The sequence below is a fragment of the Salvelinus fontinalis genome, chromosome 25 (assembly GCF_029448725.1).
Source record: "Salvelinus fontinalis isolate EN_2023a chromosome 25, ASM2944872v1, whole genome shotgun sequence".
Classification (NCBI taxonomy): Eukaryota; Metazoa; Chordata; class Actinopteri; order Salmoniformes; family Salmonidae; genus Salvelinus; species Salvelinus fontinalis.
The window spans coordinates 37,423,119-37,437,059 of record NC_074689.1 but is presented as its reverse complement, the minus strand read 5'-3'; the positions used below and the strand labels follow the sequence as shown (position 1 = coordinate 37,437,059).

General features: G+C 43.5%; 1 protein-coding gene across 1 annotated transcript in view; it reads left to right on the top strand.

The window, feature by feature from the left end:
• Positions 1 to 13,941, top strand: part of trpa1b (transient receptor potential cation channel, subfamily A, member 1b) — a 91,718-nt gene that overhangs the window by 25,274 nt on the left and 52,503 nt on the right. Inside the window, exons 8-12 of the mRNA XM_055882175.1 lie at positions 3,492 to 3,540; positions 4,018 to 4,117; positions 4,449 to 4,549; positions 10,473 to 10,642; positions 13,518 to 13,682. Coding sequence (XP_055738150.1) covers positions 3,492 to 3,540; positions 4,018 to 4,117; positions 4,449 to 4,549; positions 10,473 to 10,642; positions 13,518 to 13,682 — 585 coding nt within the window. The remainder of the gene's footprint in view (positions 1 to 3,491; positions 3,541 to 4,017; positions 4,118 to 4,448; positions 4,550 to 10,472; positions 10,643 to 13,517; positions 13,683 to 13,941) is intronic.

Sequence of the window (13,941 nt, the reverse complement as noted above, 5' to 3'; positions counted from 1 at the left end):
AGGGGCCCTTCACTGATCCTCAACACAGGGGCCCTTCACTGATCCTCAACACAGGGGCCCTTCACTGATCCTCAACACAGGGGCCCTTCACTGATCCTCAACACAGGGGCCCTTCACTGATCCTCAACACAGGGGCCCTTCACTGATCCTCAACACAGGGGCCCTTCACTGATCCTCAACACAGGGGCCCTTCAAGGGTGCGTGCTCAGCCCCCTCCTTTACTCCCTGTTCACCCATGACTGTGTGGCCACACACGCCTCCAACTTAGTCATCAGGTTTGCAAAGGACACATCCATATTAGGCCTGATTACCAACAATGATGAGACAGCCTACAGGGAGGAGGTGAGAGCCCTGGTGGAGTGGTGCCAAGAAAATATACCTCTCCCTCAATGTCCAAAAAAAATGAAGGAGCTGATTGTGGACATAGCAGAGGGAGCACACCCCTATACACATTGGCGGCAGTGGAGAAGGTACGTCCAACCGGCTTCAAACCTGCAGACCACGTGTAACCACGCCATCCCTGGACCTCCACATCTGGCTTCTTGACCTGTGGGATCGTCTGAGGGGTGGACTGGCTGCCAAGTGGGTGGACATATGCCCACCCATGGCTGTGCCCCTGCCCAGTCAAGTGAAATCCATAGATTGGGGCCTAATGAATTTATTTCATATGACTGATTTCCTTATTGGACTGTAACTGACTGTAAAATCTTTGAAATGGTTACATGTTGCGTTGGAATTTTTATTGAGTGCCTTCGGAAAGTATTCAGACCCCTTAACTTTTTTCACATTTTGTTACGTTACAGCCTTATTCTAGAATGGATGAAAATGTATTTTTTCCGTCATCAATCTACACACAATACCCCATAATGACAAAGCAAAAACATTTTTTTTGAAAATTCATTTATAAAATAAAAAAAACTTGAAATTGTACATTTAAATAAGTACTCAGACCCTTTACTCAGTACTTTGTTGAAGCACCTTTGGCAGTGATTACAGCCTCGAGTCTTCTTGGGTATGATGCTACAAGGTTGGCACACCTGTATTTGGAGAGTTTCTCCCATTCTTCTCTGCAGATCCTGTCAATCTCTGTCAGGTTGGATGGGGAGCGTTGCTGCACAGCTATTTTCAGGTCTCTCCAGAGATAATCGATCGGGTTCAAGCTGGCCCACTCAAGGGCATTCAGAGACTTGTTTCCGAAGACACTACTATGTTGTCTTGGTTTTGTACTTAGGGTCGTTGTCCTTTTGGAAGGTGAACCTTTGCCTGAGTCTGAAGTCCTGAGCGCTCTGGAGCAGGTTTTCATCAAGGATCTCTCTCTACTTTGCTCCGTCCCTCTTTGCCTCAATCCCGACTAGTCTCCTAGTCCATGCCACTGAAAAACATTCCCACAGCATGATGCTGCCACCACCATGCTTCACCGTAGGGATGGTGCCAGGTTTCCTCCAGACGTGAAACTTGGTATTCAGGCCAAAGAGTTCAATCTTGGTTTCCTCAGACCAGTGGATCTTGTTTGTCCAAGCGGGCTGTCATGTGCCTTTTACTGAGGGGTGTCTTCCGTCTGGCCACTCTACCATAAAGGCCTGATTGGTGGAGTGCTGCAGAGATGGTTGTCCTTCTGGAAGGTTCTCCAATCTCCACAGAGGAACTCTAGAGCTCTGTCAGAGTGACCATCGGGTTCTTTGTCTCCTCCCTGACCAAGGCCCTTCTTCCCCGATTGCTCAGTTTTGCCGGGTGGCCAGCTCTAGGAAGAGTCTTGGTTGTTCCAAACGTCTTCCATTTAAGAATGATGGAGGCCGCTGTGTTCTTGGGGACCTTTTGTGGTGCTGAAATTATTTGATACCTTTCCCCAGATCTGTGCCACGACACAATCCTGTCTCGGAGCAATTCCTTCGACCTCATGGCTTGGTTTTTGCTCTGACATGCACTGTCAACTATGGGACATTATGTAGACAGGTGTGTGCCTTTCCCAATCATGTCCAATCAATTGAATTTACCACAGGTGGACTCCAATCAAGTTGTAGAAACATCTCAAGGATGATCAATTAAAACAGTATGCACCTGAACTTAATTTCGAGTCTCATAGCAAAGGGTCTGAATACTTAAGTAAGTAGGGTATTTCTGTTTTTAATTTTTAATACATTTGCAAACATTTCTAAAAAACTATTTTCACTTTTTTATTATGGGGTATTACAGTTGAAGTCGGAAGTTTACATACACTTAGGTTGGAGTAATATAAAACTCATTTTTTCTACTACTCCACAAATTTCTTGTTAACAAACTATAGTTTTGGCAAGTCGGTTAGGACATCTACTTTGTGCATGACACAAGTCATTTTTCCAACAGACAGATTATTTCACTTATAATTCACTGTATAACAAATCCAGTGGGTCAGAAGTTTACATACACTAAGTTGACTGTGCCTTAAACAGCGTGGAAAATTCCAGAAAATGATGTCATGGCTTTAGAAGCTTCTGATAGGCTAATTGACATAATTTGAGTTAAATGGAGGTGTACCTGTGGATGTATTTCAAGGCCTACCTTCAAACTCAGTGCCTCGTTGCTTGACATCATGGGAAAATCAAAAGAAATCAGCAAAGACAAAAAAAAATATTGTAGACCTCCACAAGTCTGATTCATCCTTGGGAGCAACTTCCAAACGCCTGAAGGTACCACGTTCATCTGTACAAACAATAGTACACAAGTGTAAACACCAGCCGTCATACCGCTCAGGAAGGAGACGCGTTCTGTCTCCTAGAGATGAACGTACTTTGGTGCGAAAAGAGCAAATCAATCCCAGAACAACAGCAAAGGACCTTGTGAAGATGCTGGAGGAAACAGGTACAAAAGTATCTATATCCACAGTAAAACGAGTCCTATATCGACATAATCTGAAAGGCTGCTCAGCAAGGAAGAAGCCTACAGTTTGCAACTGCACATGGGGACAAAGATCGTACTTTTTGGATAAATGTCCTCTGGTCTGATGAGGAATGGGCCAAAATTCACCCAAGCTTGTGGAAGGCTACCCGAAACGTTTGACCCAAGTTAAACAATTTAAAGGCAATGCTACCAAATACTAATTGAGTGTATTGTAAACTTCTGACCCACTGGGAATGTGATGAAAGAAATAAAAGCTGAAATAAATCATTCTCTCTACTATTATTCTGACATTTCACATTCTTAAAATAAAGTGGTGATCCTAACTGACCTGAGACAGGGGAATTTTTACTAGGATTAAATGTCAGGAATTGTGAAAAACTGAGTTTAAATGTATTTGGCTAAGGTGTATGTAAACTTCAGACTTCAACTGTATGTGTAGATATCAGAGTTTTAAAAATATAAATATTTATCCATTTTAAATGTAATGTAACAAAAACGTGGAAAAGCTCAAGGGGTCTAAATATTTTCTGGAGGCGCTGTATATTGGACAAAGGGCAGCGTAAGCAAACAAGAGCCTGTTTAAAGCTGTGATATAATGCATGTTATTTCTCCAGGGCAACTATATTTGATCACACAGAATTGGCGGAGTACCTCATTTCAAAGGTAAATACAGTACACAAGCACTCATACACACACACACAGGCACACACACACACACACACACACACACACACACACGCACACACACACACACACACACACACACACAAGCACTCAAACACACACACACACACACACACACACACACACACACACACACACACACACACACACACACACACACACACACACACACACACACACACACACACACCAGAGTTGGCGGACAACTAATTTCAAAGGTAAACACACTACAAGAATATGGCCCATAAACCATCCCATATAAGGTGCCAGTTTGAGCTACTGTAACAGTATAGCAATACTTGCTTTCCAAATGGCACCCTCTTTCCTGTATAGTGCACTACTTTTGACCAGGGCCTATGAGACCTGTTTGGCCAGGGGCACTGGTCAAAAGTAGTGCACTATATAGGGAATAGGTTGCCATTTGGGACTCAGCTGTATTGAATTATGTGTTGACAGGGTGCAGACATTGACTACATAGACTGTAAGGGTCTTTCCCCACTGCTGCTGGCTACTAACTGCGGAGCCTGGAGAACTGTGGCTCTTCTGCTGTCCAAAGGTCAGCTGTTACAGATTCACAATGTTTCATAGTCGCATGCACAGGGTTGCAGGTGGGATTGCATGGTACAATAACTGTATTAAAAGTCAACATGTCTGTGGATCAAACTCAGATTTTGAAGTGTGTGTGTGTGTCTGTGTGTGTGTGTCTGTGTTTGTGTGTCTGTGTGTTTGTGTGTCTATGTTTGTGTGTCTATGTGTGTGTGTGTGTGTGTGTGTGTGTGTGTGTGTGTGTGTGTGTGTGTGTGTGTGTGTGTGTGTGTGTGTGTGTGTGTGTGTGTGTGTGTGTGTGTGTGTGTGTGTGTGTGTGTGTGTGTGTGTGTCTTTTTCAGGTGCCAACGTGAACATAAAGGACAAATCAGGATGTAACTTCCTCCATCTGGCCATCCTGCAACCCAAAGGCCTCAAAAACCTCTCCAGAGACATCCTACAGGTACACGATGTCCAATGGCAGAAGGGAAATATATGTTGTTACGGAAACTCAAGTGTAGGAATAGGTGTTGAAATTCATTAAGGTTAGGGTAAGGAACGAGGGTTACGTTAAGGTTGGCGCTGTAGAGAATAGCTGCCATCTTACGGACATTTGACCAATTCTGCTGTTTTGTGTGTTCTAAAAAAAAAAGATATTTTCTTTTTGCAGTTTTTTCACTACCTTGACATTTTGGCTTCTACAGACATTTCTGTAATAGGCCCCATCAAGTGTTTTAGATTTATTGATTCAGAAATATAATGTCAAAACAAACTTTTGAGACACTTATATGAGTGATAATAATTAGGTTTGTCATATTTCACAGCTGTACAAGTGCGAATTTGATATATATATATATATATATATATTTTTTTTTACATATCTCACAGCCACTGAGACGCCCTCGTAGGGTGGGCTCAAGGCCAGCGATCTGCCATTATTGACGGCGTCCCTAAAGCTATTAGGGTTAAGTGCCATGTCACAGACAGATCTTTCACCTATTCAGCTAGGGGATTTGGGGATCTGAACCAGAGACCTTGCGGATACTGGCCCAACCCTCCAAGACTACCTACCGCCATAAAGGCAAAAAAAATATATTTAAAAGAAACACGTTAAAATTCTTTGTCTTTTGTTGTGTAAAGCACTGCAATCCACAATGAAGAGGACAGTCAACACCAGATTGTGGTTCCCCAGGTCTTGAGAATAACTGTACCTGTGTTTTGGGGGCACAGACATCAATGAAACAAACAACTATATACATATTTGGGACTACTGCCCACATCTGTTTTTCAACAGAACAAAAAAAAACAATCACACAGAATTACCATGTCTGGCTCTCGCGTTATGCCACAGGTGAAAGCAATTCCTAATGTCTCAGAGGGTCACCCCAGTGATCCCGCAGTCATTAGTGGAACTAGGTCCCCATCTATTGGCCTTCATGTGTATTGCACCTCGGGGAAATACAATGCATTCAGGAAAGTATTCAGACCACAGTAGTACTCTGTGCATCACAGAATGGTTTTAATCTTTATTGCTACATCACGTACAAGGAACTCTGCATACAGTGTCTTCAAAAAGTGTTCACACCACTTGACTTTTTCCACATTTTGTTATGTTACAGCCTTATTCTAAAATGTATTAAATTGTTTTGTTTTTCCTGATAAATCTGTCAGGATGTGGCCTGTCATGATGTGGCCTGTCATGATGTGGCCTGTCATGATGTGGCCTATCATGATGTGGCCTGTCATGATGTGGCCTGTCCTGATGTAGCCTGTCCTGATGTAGCCTGTCCTGATGTAGCCTGTCCTGATGTAGCCTGTCCTGATGTAGCCTGTCATGATGTGGCCTGTCCTGATGTAGCCTGTCCTGATGTAGCCTGTCCTGATGTAGCCTATCTTAACATAAAATAAACCCTGTATCACCAAATGTGTATATTTATCAATAAAATAAATAATAACGGCTCAAGTTATTGTAGACTACGTCCCGTATCGTATCAACGAAATCAATAAACAGCGGCTTTACCGTTAGGCTATCAAAATAGTACAATTATTAAATGACTTGTATGTTACCATTATCTACACAGTAAAGAGTGAATGTTTTTAAATAAATCAAAAAGCCAATGGGTTAACACACAGTACATTCTTTCCAAATAATACCACAATTATAAAGTAGGCCTGCTAACGATTCATTCACAATTAATTTCATCCAGTTCATTATAATAAGAGAAGTGTCTTGATCCGATCATCGCCTTCAGCCTCGCTGCTCTTCAAAGTCACGTCTCACGTTTGTTTCGTGGTGAACGATATACTTGGCATATTTCTTCATAACAGACAAAAACATAATATTTCTCCGTCACGGACGTGCTGACTCACTGAGGCGGAATGAAACTAAGAATCACAAATGTACTTTCTGTTATGCCGATTTTCAAAACAACTTGGAACTCGGAAAAAACAGTACGTTTCTGAAAATTAACCGTTCAGATTTTATTAATATAAATGTAAACGTTTAATGCACGGGTGCGTCAATCGCCTGTTAACTTTTTTGAACGTAATATTTCTGTCATAATTTCCTGATAACAGCTTCTGGACATCAGAACAGCGACCTCGATTTGGAGGAAGATTTCTACTTCAACAAGTCGATCGCTCTGGAAGTTCTGCTTATTACAGACCAGGTCCTAATCCCTGCGACTCGAAAGAGGAAGAGACGGTGCAAGAGAGGCCATCGAGCTCCCTGACGTGACTAGTCTGCGACTAAATAAACCGACTCTACACTCCATTCTATTGGCAAACGTACAATCACTAAGTTTGAGACTATCTTATCAATGGGACCTGAAGAACTGTAATATCCTACATTTATCAGAGTCATGGCTGAACAAGGACATGGATAATATACACGTTTTTAGCTGGGTTTTCTATTCATCGTCAAGACCGAACGGCAGCAGCTTGGGTTAAGGTTAAGGCAGGAGGTGTGTGTCTTTATTTTTATTTAAAATTGTATTTAACCTTTATTTAACTAGGCAAGTCAGTTAAGAACAAATTCTTATTTTCAATGACAGCCTAGGAACAGTGGGTTAACTGTCTTGTTCAGGGGCAGAATGACAGATTTTTACCTTTTCAGCTCAGGGATTGTTAACAGCAGCTGCTGAGCGATCTCTAATGTTAAGGAAGTCTCAAGGTTTTGCTAGCTTGAGTTAGATTACTTCACGATGCTGGCTCTGAGAACACACTCAACGAGCTGTATCGGGCCATAAGCAAACAAGAAAATGTGCTCCTAGTGATTGATTTTAATGCAGGGAAACTGGAATCAGCATCAGCAATTTTACCAGCATGTCACCTGTGCAACCAGAGGGGAAAAAACTCTAGATCATCTTTACTCCACACACAGAAATGCATACAAAGCTCTCCCTCGCCCTCCATTTGGCCAATCTAATCATAACTCTACCCTCCTGATTCCTGCTTACAAGCAAAAACTCAAACAGGAAGTACAAGTGGTCCGATGAAGCGGATTTTCAGCAACAGGACTGTTTGAATTTGTTCCGGAATTCATCCGATAACATCGTGAAGTTTACCACATCAGTCACTGGCTTCACCGTGCGTACATATCACAGCCAGAAGCCATGGATTACAGGCAACATCCACACTGAGCTAAAGGGCTAGAGCTGCCGCTGTCATGAATCCAGACTCTTAAAAGAAATCCCGCTATGACCGCCGACGAGCCATCAAACTGTCAAAACGTCAATACAGGACGAAGATCAAATCCTACTACACCGGCTCTGACACTCGACGGATGTGGCAGGGCTGGCAAACTATCACGAATTACAAAAGGAAATCCAGCTGCGAGCTGCCCAGTGACGCAACCTACCAAATTATTTCTATGCTCGCCACGAGGCAAGCAGCACTGAACCATGCATGAGAGCACCAGCCGTTCCGGACGAATGTGTGATCTCGCACTCCGTAGCCAATGTGAGTAAGACCTTTAAACAGGTTAACACAAGGCCACAGGGCTAGACGGATTATCATAAACAGAGCATGCCCTGACCAGCTGGCCTCTCCCTGTCCCAGTCTGTAATGTCATACTCAGAGCATGCCCTGACCAGCTGGCATCTCCCTGACCCAGTCTGTAATGTCATACTCAGAGCATACACAGACCAGCTGGCCTCTCCCTGACCCAGTCTGTAATATCATACTCCGAGCATGCACAGACCAGCTGGCCTCTCCCTGACCCAGTCTGTAATGTCATACTCAGAGCATGTGCTAACCAACTGGCAAGTGTCTTCACGGACATTTTCAAACTCTCCCTGTCCCAGTCTGTAATATCTACATGTTTCAAGCAGACCATAATAGTCCCTGTGTCAAAGAACGCCAACGTAACCAATCTAAATGACAAATCGCCCCATTGCACTCACATCTGTTTCCATGTAATGCTTTGAAAGGCTGGTCATGACTCACATCAACACCATCATCCCAGACACCCTGGACCCACTCCTATTCATACCGCCCCAACAGATCCACAGATTAAGCCATCTCTATTACACTCCACACTGCCTTCTCCCACCTGGGCAAGAGGAACACCTACGTGTGAATGCTGTTTATTGACTATAGCTCAACGTTCAACACCATAGTGCCCTCCAAAGCTCATCACTAAACCCAGGACCCTAGGACTGAACACCTCCCTCTGCAACTGGATCCTGGACTTCCTAATCGGCCGCCCGAGGTGGTGAGGGTAGGCAAAAACACTTCCCCCACGCTGACCCTCAACACTGGGGCCCCTCAGGGGTGTGTGTTTAGTCCCCTCCTGTACTCCCTGTTCACCCACAACTGCTGCTTGGCCGCACATGACTCCAACACCATCATTAAGTTTGCTGACGACACAACATGGTTGGACTCATCACCGATGACGATGAGACAGCCTATAGGGAGGTGAGTGACTTGGCAGTGTGGTGCCAGGACAACAACCTCTCTCTCAACATCGGCAAGACAAAAGATCTGATTGTGGACTATAGGAAACAAAGGGCCGAGCACGCACCCATTTATCATGGTCCACACACACACACCAACACCGTCTTTAAGAAGGCATGACAACGCCTCTTCCTTCCAGGAGTCTTAAAAGATTTGGCATGGGCCAACAGATCCTCAGAAAGTTCTACAGCTGTACCACTGAGAGCATCTTGACTTGATGCATCACCACTTGGTATGCCAACAGCTTGGCATCTGACTGCAAAGCGTTACAGAGGGTAGTGTGTACGGCCCAGCACATCACTGGGGCCGAGCTCCCTGCAATCCAGGACCTCTATACCAGGCGGTGTCAGAGGAAGGCCCTAAAAATTGACAAAGACTCCAGCCACCCAAGTCATAGACTGTTCTCTCTGCTACCGTCTGGCAAGTGGTACCGATGCATCAAGTCTGGAACCTACAGGACCCTGAACAGCTTCTACCTCCAAGACATAAGACTACTAAATAGTTAGTCATATTGTTAACCAATAACTACCCAGACTATCTGCATGGACTCTTTTTGCACACAACTCTTTTGACTCATCACATACACTGCTGTTACCTTTTATTATGTATCCTGTAGCCTAGTCACTTTATCCCTACCTATATGTACATAGTTACCTCAATTACCTCGTACGCTGCACATTGACTCGGTACTGGTACCCCGTCTATATAGCCAAGTTATCGCTCGTCATTGTTTATTTATTCCTCTTGTTATTATCTTTCTATTACTTTTCTCTTTATATTTCTCTCTGTATTGTTGAGAAGGTCCGTAATTAACCTTTTCACTATTAGTCTACACCTGTTGTTTACAAAGCAAGTTACGGATAACATTGAATTTATTTTAGACACTGTATAATTTCACTGAGGTCATGTGAAGGGTTAGGAAGGAAGGTTACGTAAAAGCGACTGCACTAGTTTTTCGAAGTTAGGGAAAGGCATAAACGTTAAAGGTGGAATAGCGTACCGCTTTCTGCCACCATTAATTTTCTTCCAGCTAACAATCTCTACCTCTACAAACCATTATGAGTCTGTTCCTAGAGTCCAAAAGGCTACATCCCAAATGGCACACTAGTCCCTTTATAGTGCACTACTTTTGACCCGATCTGGTAGAAAGAAGTGCACTATAAAGGGAATAGGGTGCTTTTTGGGAGGAGCCACAAAGGCTGGCTGTTGAACTATATAACCATCGCTCTGTGCCAAATGATAGTTTATTAAAACCATTTAGAGCTTTGCCAAGCGTCTCGGTGATCTGCTGTAGCCTCTAAAACAGTGAAGCACAGATAACAGACTTCAGCAGACCCTTTGGAAGGCAGACAGCATCCGTCTACCTGCTCTTGGGAAGTCAGGGATCAAGTGTTTATGTGTGTGTGCGTGTGTGTCCTGCCCCCTTACAGCACAGCAGTGTGAAGGATCTGTTGAGTAACGAGGACAACGAGGGATGTACTCCTCTCCACTACGCCTGCAGACTGGGAATACACGAATCTGTCAAGAACATCCTGGTTCTACAGGTGTCTCTGGACCGCAAGTCCAAGGACAAGAAGTCTGCCCTGCACTTCGCTGCCCAGTGAGTGGTGTTATTAATAGGGTAACATGCTAGGCTAACCTTCACTGCCCAGTCAGTGGTGTTATTAATAGGGTAACATGCTAGGCTAACCTTCACTGCCCAGTGAGTGGTGTTATTAATAGGGTAACATACTAGGCTAACCTTCACTGCCCAGTCAGTGGTGTTCTTAATAGGGTAACATACTAGGCTAACCTTCACTGCCCAGTCAGTGGTGTTATTAATAGGGTAACATACTAGGCTAACCTTCACTGCCCAGTCAGTGGTGTTATTAATAGGGTAACATACTAGGCTAACCTTCACTGCCCAGTCAGTGGTGTTATTAATTAACATTGATACCTTAGCCTCAAGCCCTAAAGAGCATCACTTATACAGAACGATAAACCACAGGGTCAAATGGTCTTCATCCTCCAACCCAACCGCTTCCTATAGTTGGTATAGCAGGTATGGTGACACACCTGTTGGTGCAGTAGGTATATTAACAGGTATAACAGGTATATTATCTGGTCTAGTAGCTAGGTATAGTAACATACCTGTTGGTGCAGTAGGTTTATTAACAGGTATATTTGCTGGTATTGTAGGTATAGTAACATACCTGTTGGTGCAGTAGCTATATTAACAGGTATATTTGCTAGTATTGTAGGTACAATAACATACCTGTTGGTGCAGTAGGTATATTAACAGGTATATTATCTAGTCTAGTAGCTAGGTATAGTAACATACCTGTTACACTCGATGAGGACAAAGGTAAGGAGTCAGGCGCAGAGAGCAAAGGTAACGGGGAAAACCACTTTTTTAATGTCCAACCAGAAATACAACTGGTAACGTCAAAAACATTGGCGTAAAACTCCAACTTGAATAAAGACCAAAACTGGAAAATAAATCCAGTCTGTGGAAAAACCCCAATGAAAATAGCAACCTCAGATACAAACAGAGAAACAAGCCCGCACAAACATAAACGGGCTAAACGAACTTAAATAACACCACCCTAACAACCAAACAATAAACAGGTGAAATCAATTAGACAAAACCAAACGAAAAGGAAAAAGGGATCGGTGGCAGCTAGTAGACCGGCGACGACGACCGCCGAGCGCCACTCGAACAGGAAGGGAGGCCACCTTCAGTAATACTCGTTACAATACCTGTTGGTGCAGTAGGTATATTAACAGGTATATTATCTGGTCTAGTAGCTAGGTATAGTAACATACCTGTTGGTGCAGTAGGTATATTAACAGGTATATTATCTGGTCTAGTAGCTAGGTATAGTAACATACCTGTTGGTGCAGTAGGTTTATTAACAGGTATATTATCTGGTCTAGTAGCTAGGTATAGTAACATACCTGTTGGTGCAGTAGGTTTATTAACAGGTATATTATCTGGTCTAGTAGCTAGGTATAGTAACATACCTGTTGGTGCAGTAGGTATATTAACAGGTATATTATCTGGTCTAGTAGCTAGGTATAGTAACATACCTGTTGGTGCAGTAGGTTTATTAACAGGTATATTTGCTAGTATTGTAGGTACAATAACATACCTGTTGGTGCAGTAGGCCTTTCACTTCTCTCCTTTCTCATCCTCGTTCTACTCCTCATCTTACTCCATCCATTCCTCTGCCTCCTTTCACTCTTCCTCTCCTTCAGCTTCTTCTCTTCCTCCTCTTCCTCTCTCTACTCCAACAGGTATGGTCATCTACAGATGTAGGATCTTAATATGATCACTCTGTTGAAGGAGAACTTTCCTGTAATGCAGGAAATGTAACACTTGTAGTGTATTTAAGGTTTAAAAAGGCATCTGATGTTTGTAATTTCCACATCAAAATTTCAGACTTGATTTTTTTCCTTACAAAAATATATCAACCCCTATAAAATGACCATAAATTACATCTTCCTAATATTGAGTTGCACACCCTTTTTGCCCTCAGAACAGCCTCAATGTCACGTTCTGACCATAGTTCTTGTGTGTTTTGCTTGTTTTAGTGTTGGTCAGGACGTGAGCTGGGTGGGCATTCCATGTTGTGTGTCTAGTTTGTCTGTTTCTATGTTTGGCCTAATATGGTTCCCAATCAGAGGCAGGGGTTTTGTGTTGTCTCTGATTGGGAATCATAATCATACAACCAGGGTGGTTGTTTCCTGTCTTTGTGTTTCTCTGCACCAGCTAAGACTGTATCGGTTTGCCACGTTTGTTATTTTGTTATTTGTAAGTGTTCACGTTTTCGTCTCGTCTATTAATGAACACGAGCTACGTGTTCGTGGTCCGATCCCTGCTACACCTCCTCTTCAGACGAAGAGCAGGAAGGCTGCCGTTACAATCAATTCATCAGGGCATGGACTCTACAAGGTGTCGAAAGCGTTCCACAGGGATGCTGGCCCATATTTACTCCAGTGCTTCTCACAGTTGTGTCAAGTTGGCTGGATGTCCTTTGGGTGGTGGACCATTCGTATTACACACAGGAAACTGTTGAGCGTGAAAAACCCAGCAGCGTTGCACCTACTACCATACCCCGTTCAAAGGTTGGTCTTGTCCATTCACCCTCGGATTGGCACACATACACAATGCATGACTCAATTGTCTCAAAGCCTAAAAAAAATTATTTCACCTATCTCCTCCCTTCAATTTATTGTAGTGGATTTAACAAGTGATATCAATAAGGGATCATATCTTTCACCTGGATTCACCTGGTCAGTCTAGGTCATGGAAAGAGCAGGTGTTCCTAATGTTTTGTATACTCAGTGTATAATCCACATAATAATTCACATTTCCCGTTGCTGCAGGATTATTTTCCTGCTGGAGCAAACGGGCTCAAATTAAGATCCTACATCTGTTTTATTAACACCAGGTAAACCCCTTAACCCTCCTCTCCTCTTCGCACTCTCATCAGGTATGGTCGTGTCAACACCTGCCAGCGTCTCCTGGAGACAATCACAGACTCCCGTCTGCTGAATGAGGGGGACGAGAGAGGCCTGACCCCGCTACACCTGGCCTCTGGAGGGGGGCACACCAAGGTGGTGGAGCTGCTGCTTCGTAAAGGAGCCCTCTTTCACTGGTATTAACAGTAACATCATCTGTACATTACAAGGTCTACTGTTTGTAGTTATGAGGACAGTTGCTCTGTTTTTTGGCACTGATTATGCCTCTAAAGGTTTTGCAACAGATCCTCACGTCAATCTGTAAATATCGGCTTAGGAGTAGGGTCACCAACGTTTCTGTAAAATGTCCCAAAAAGTTCCTGCTATACAAGAAATCCCAGCGGGAATATTACCAGTATCAGGAGGGAACACACAGGACATCTGGGAATTTCTTCA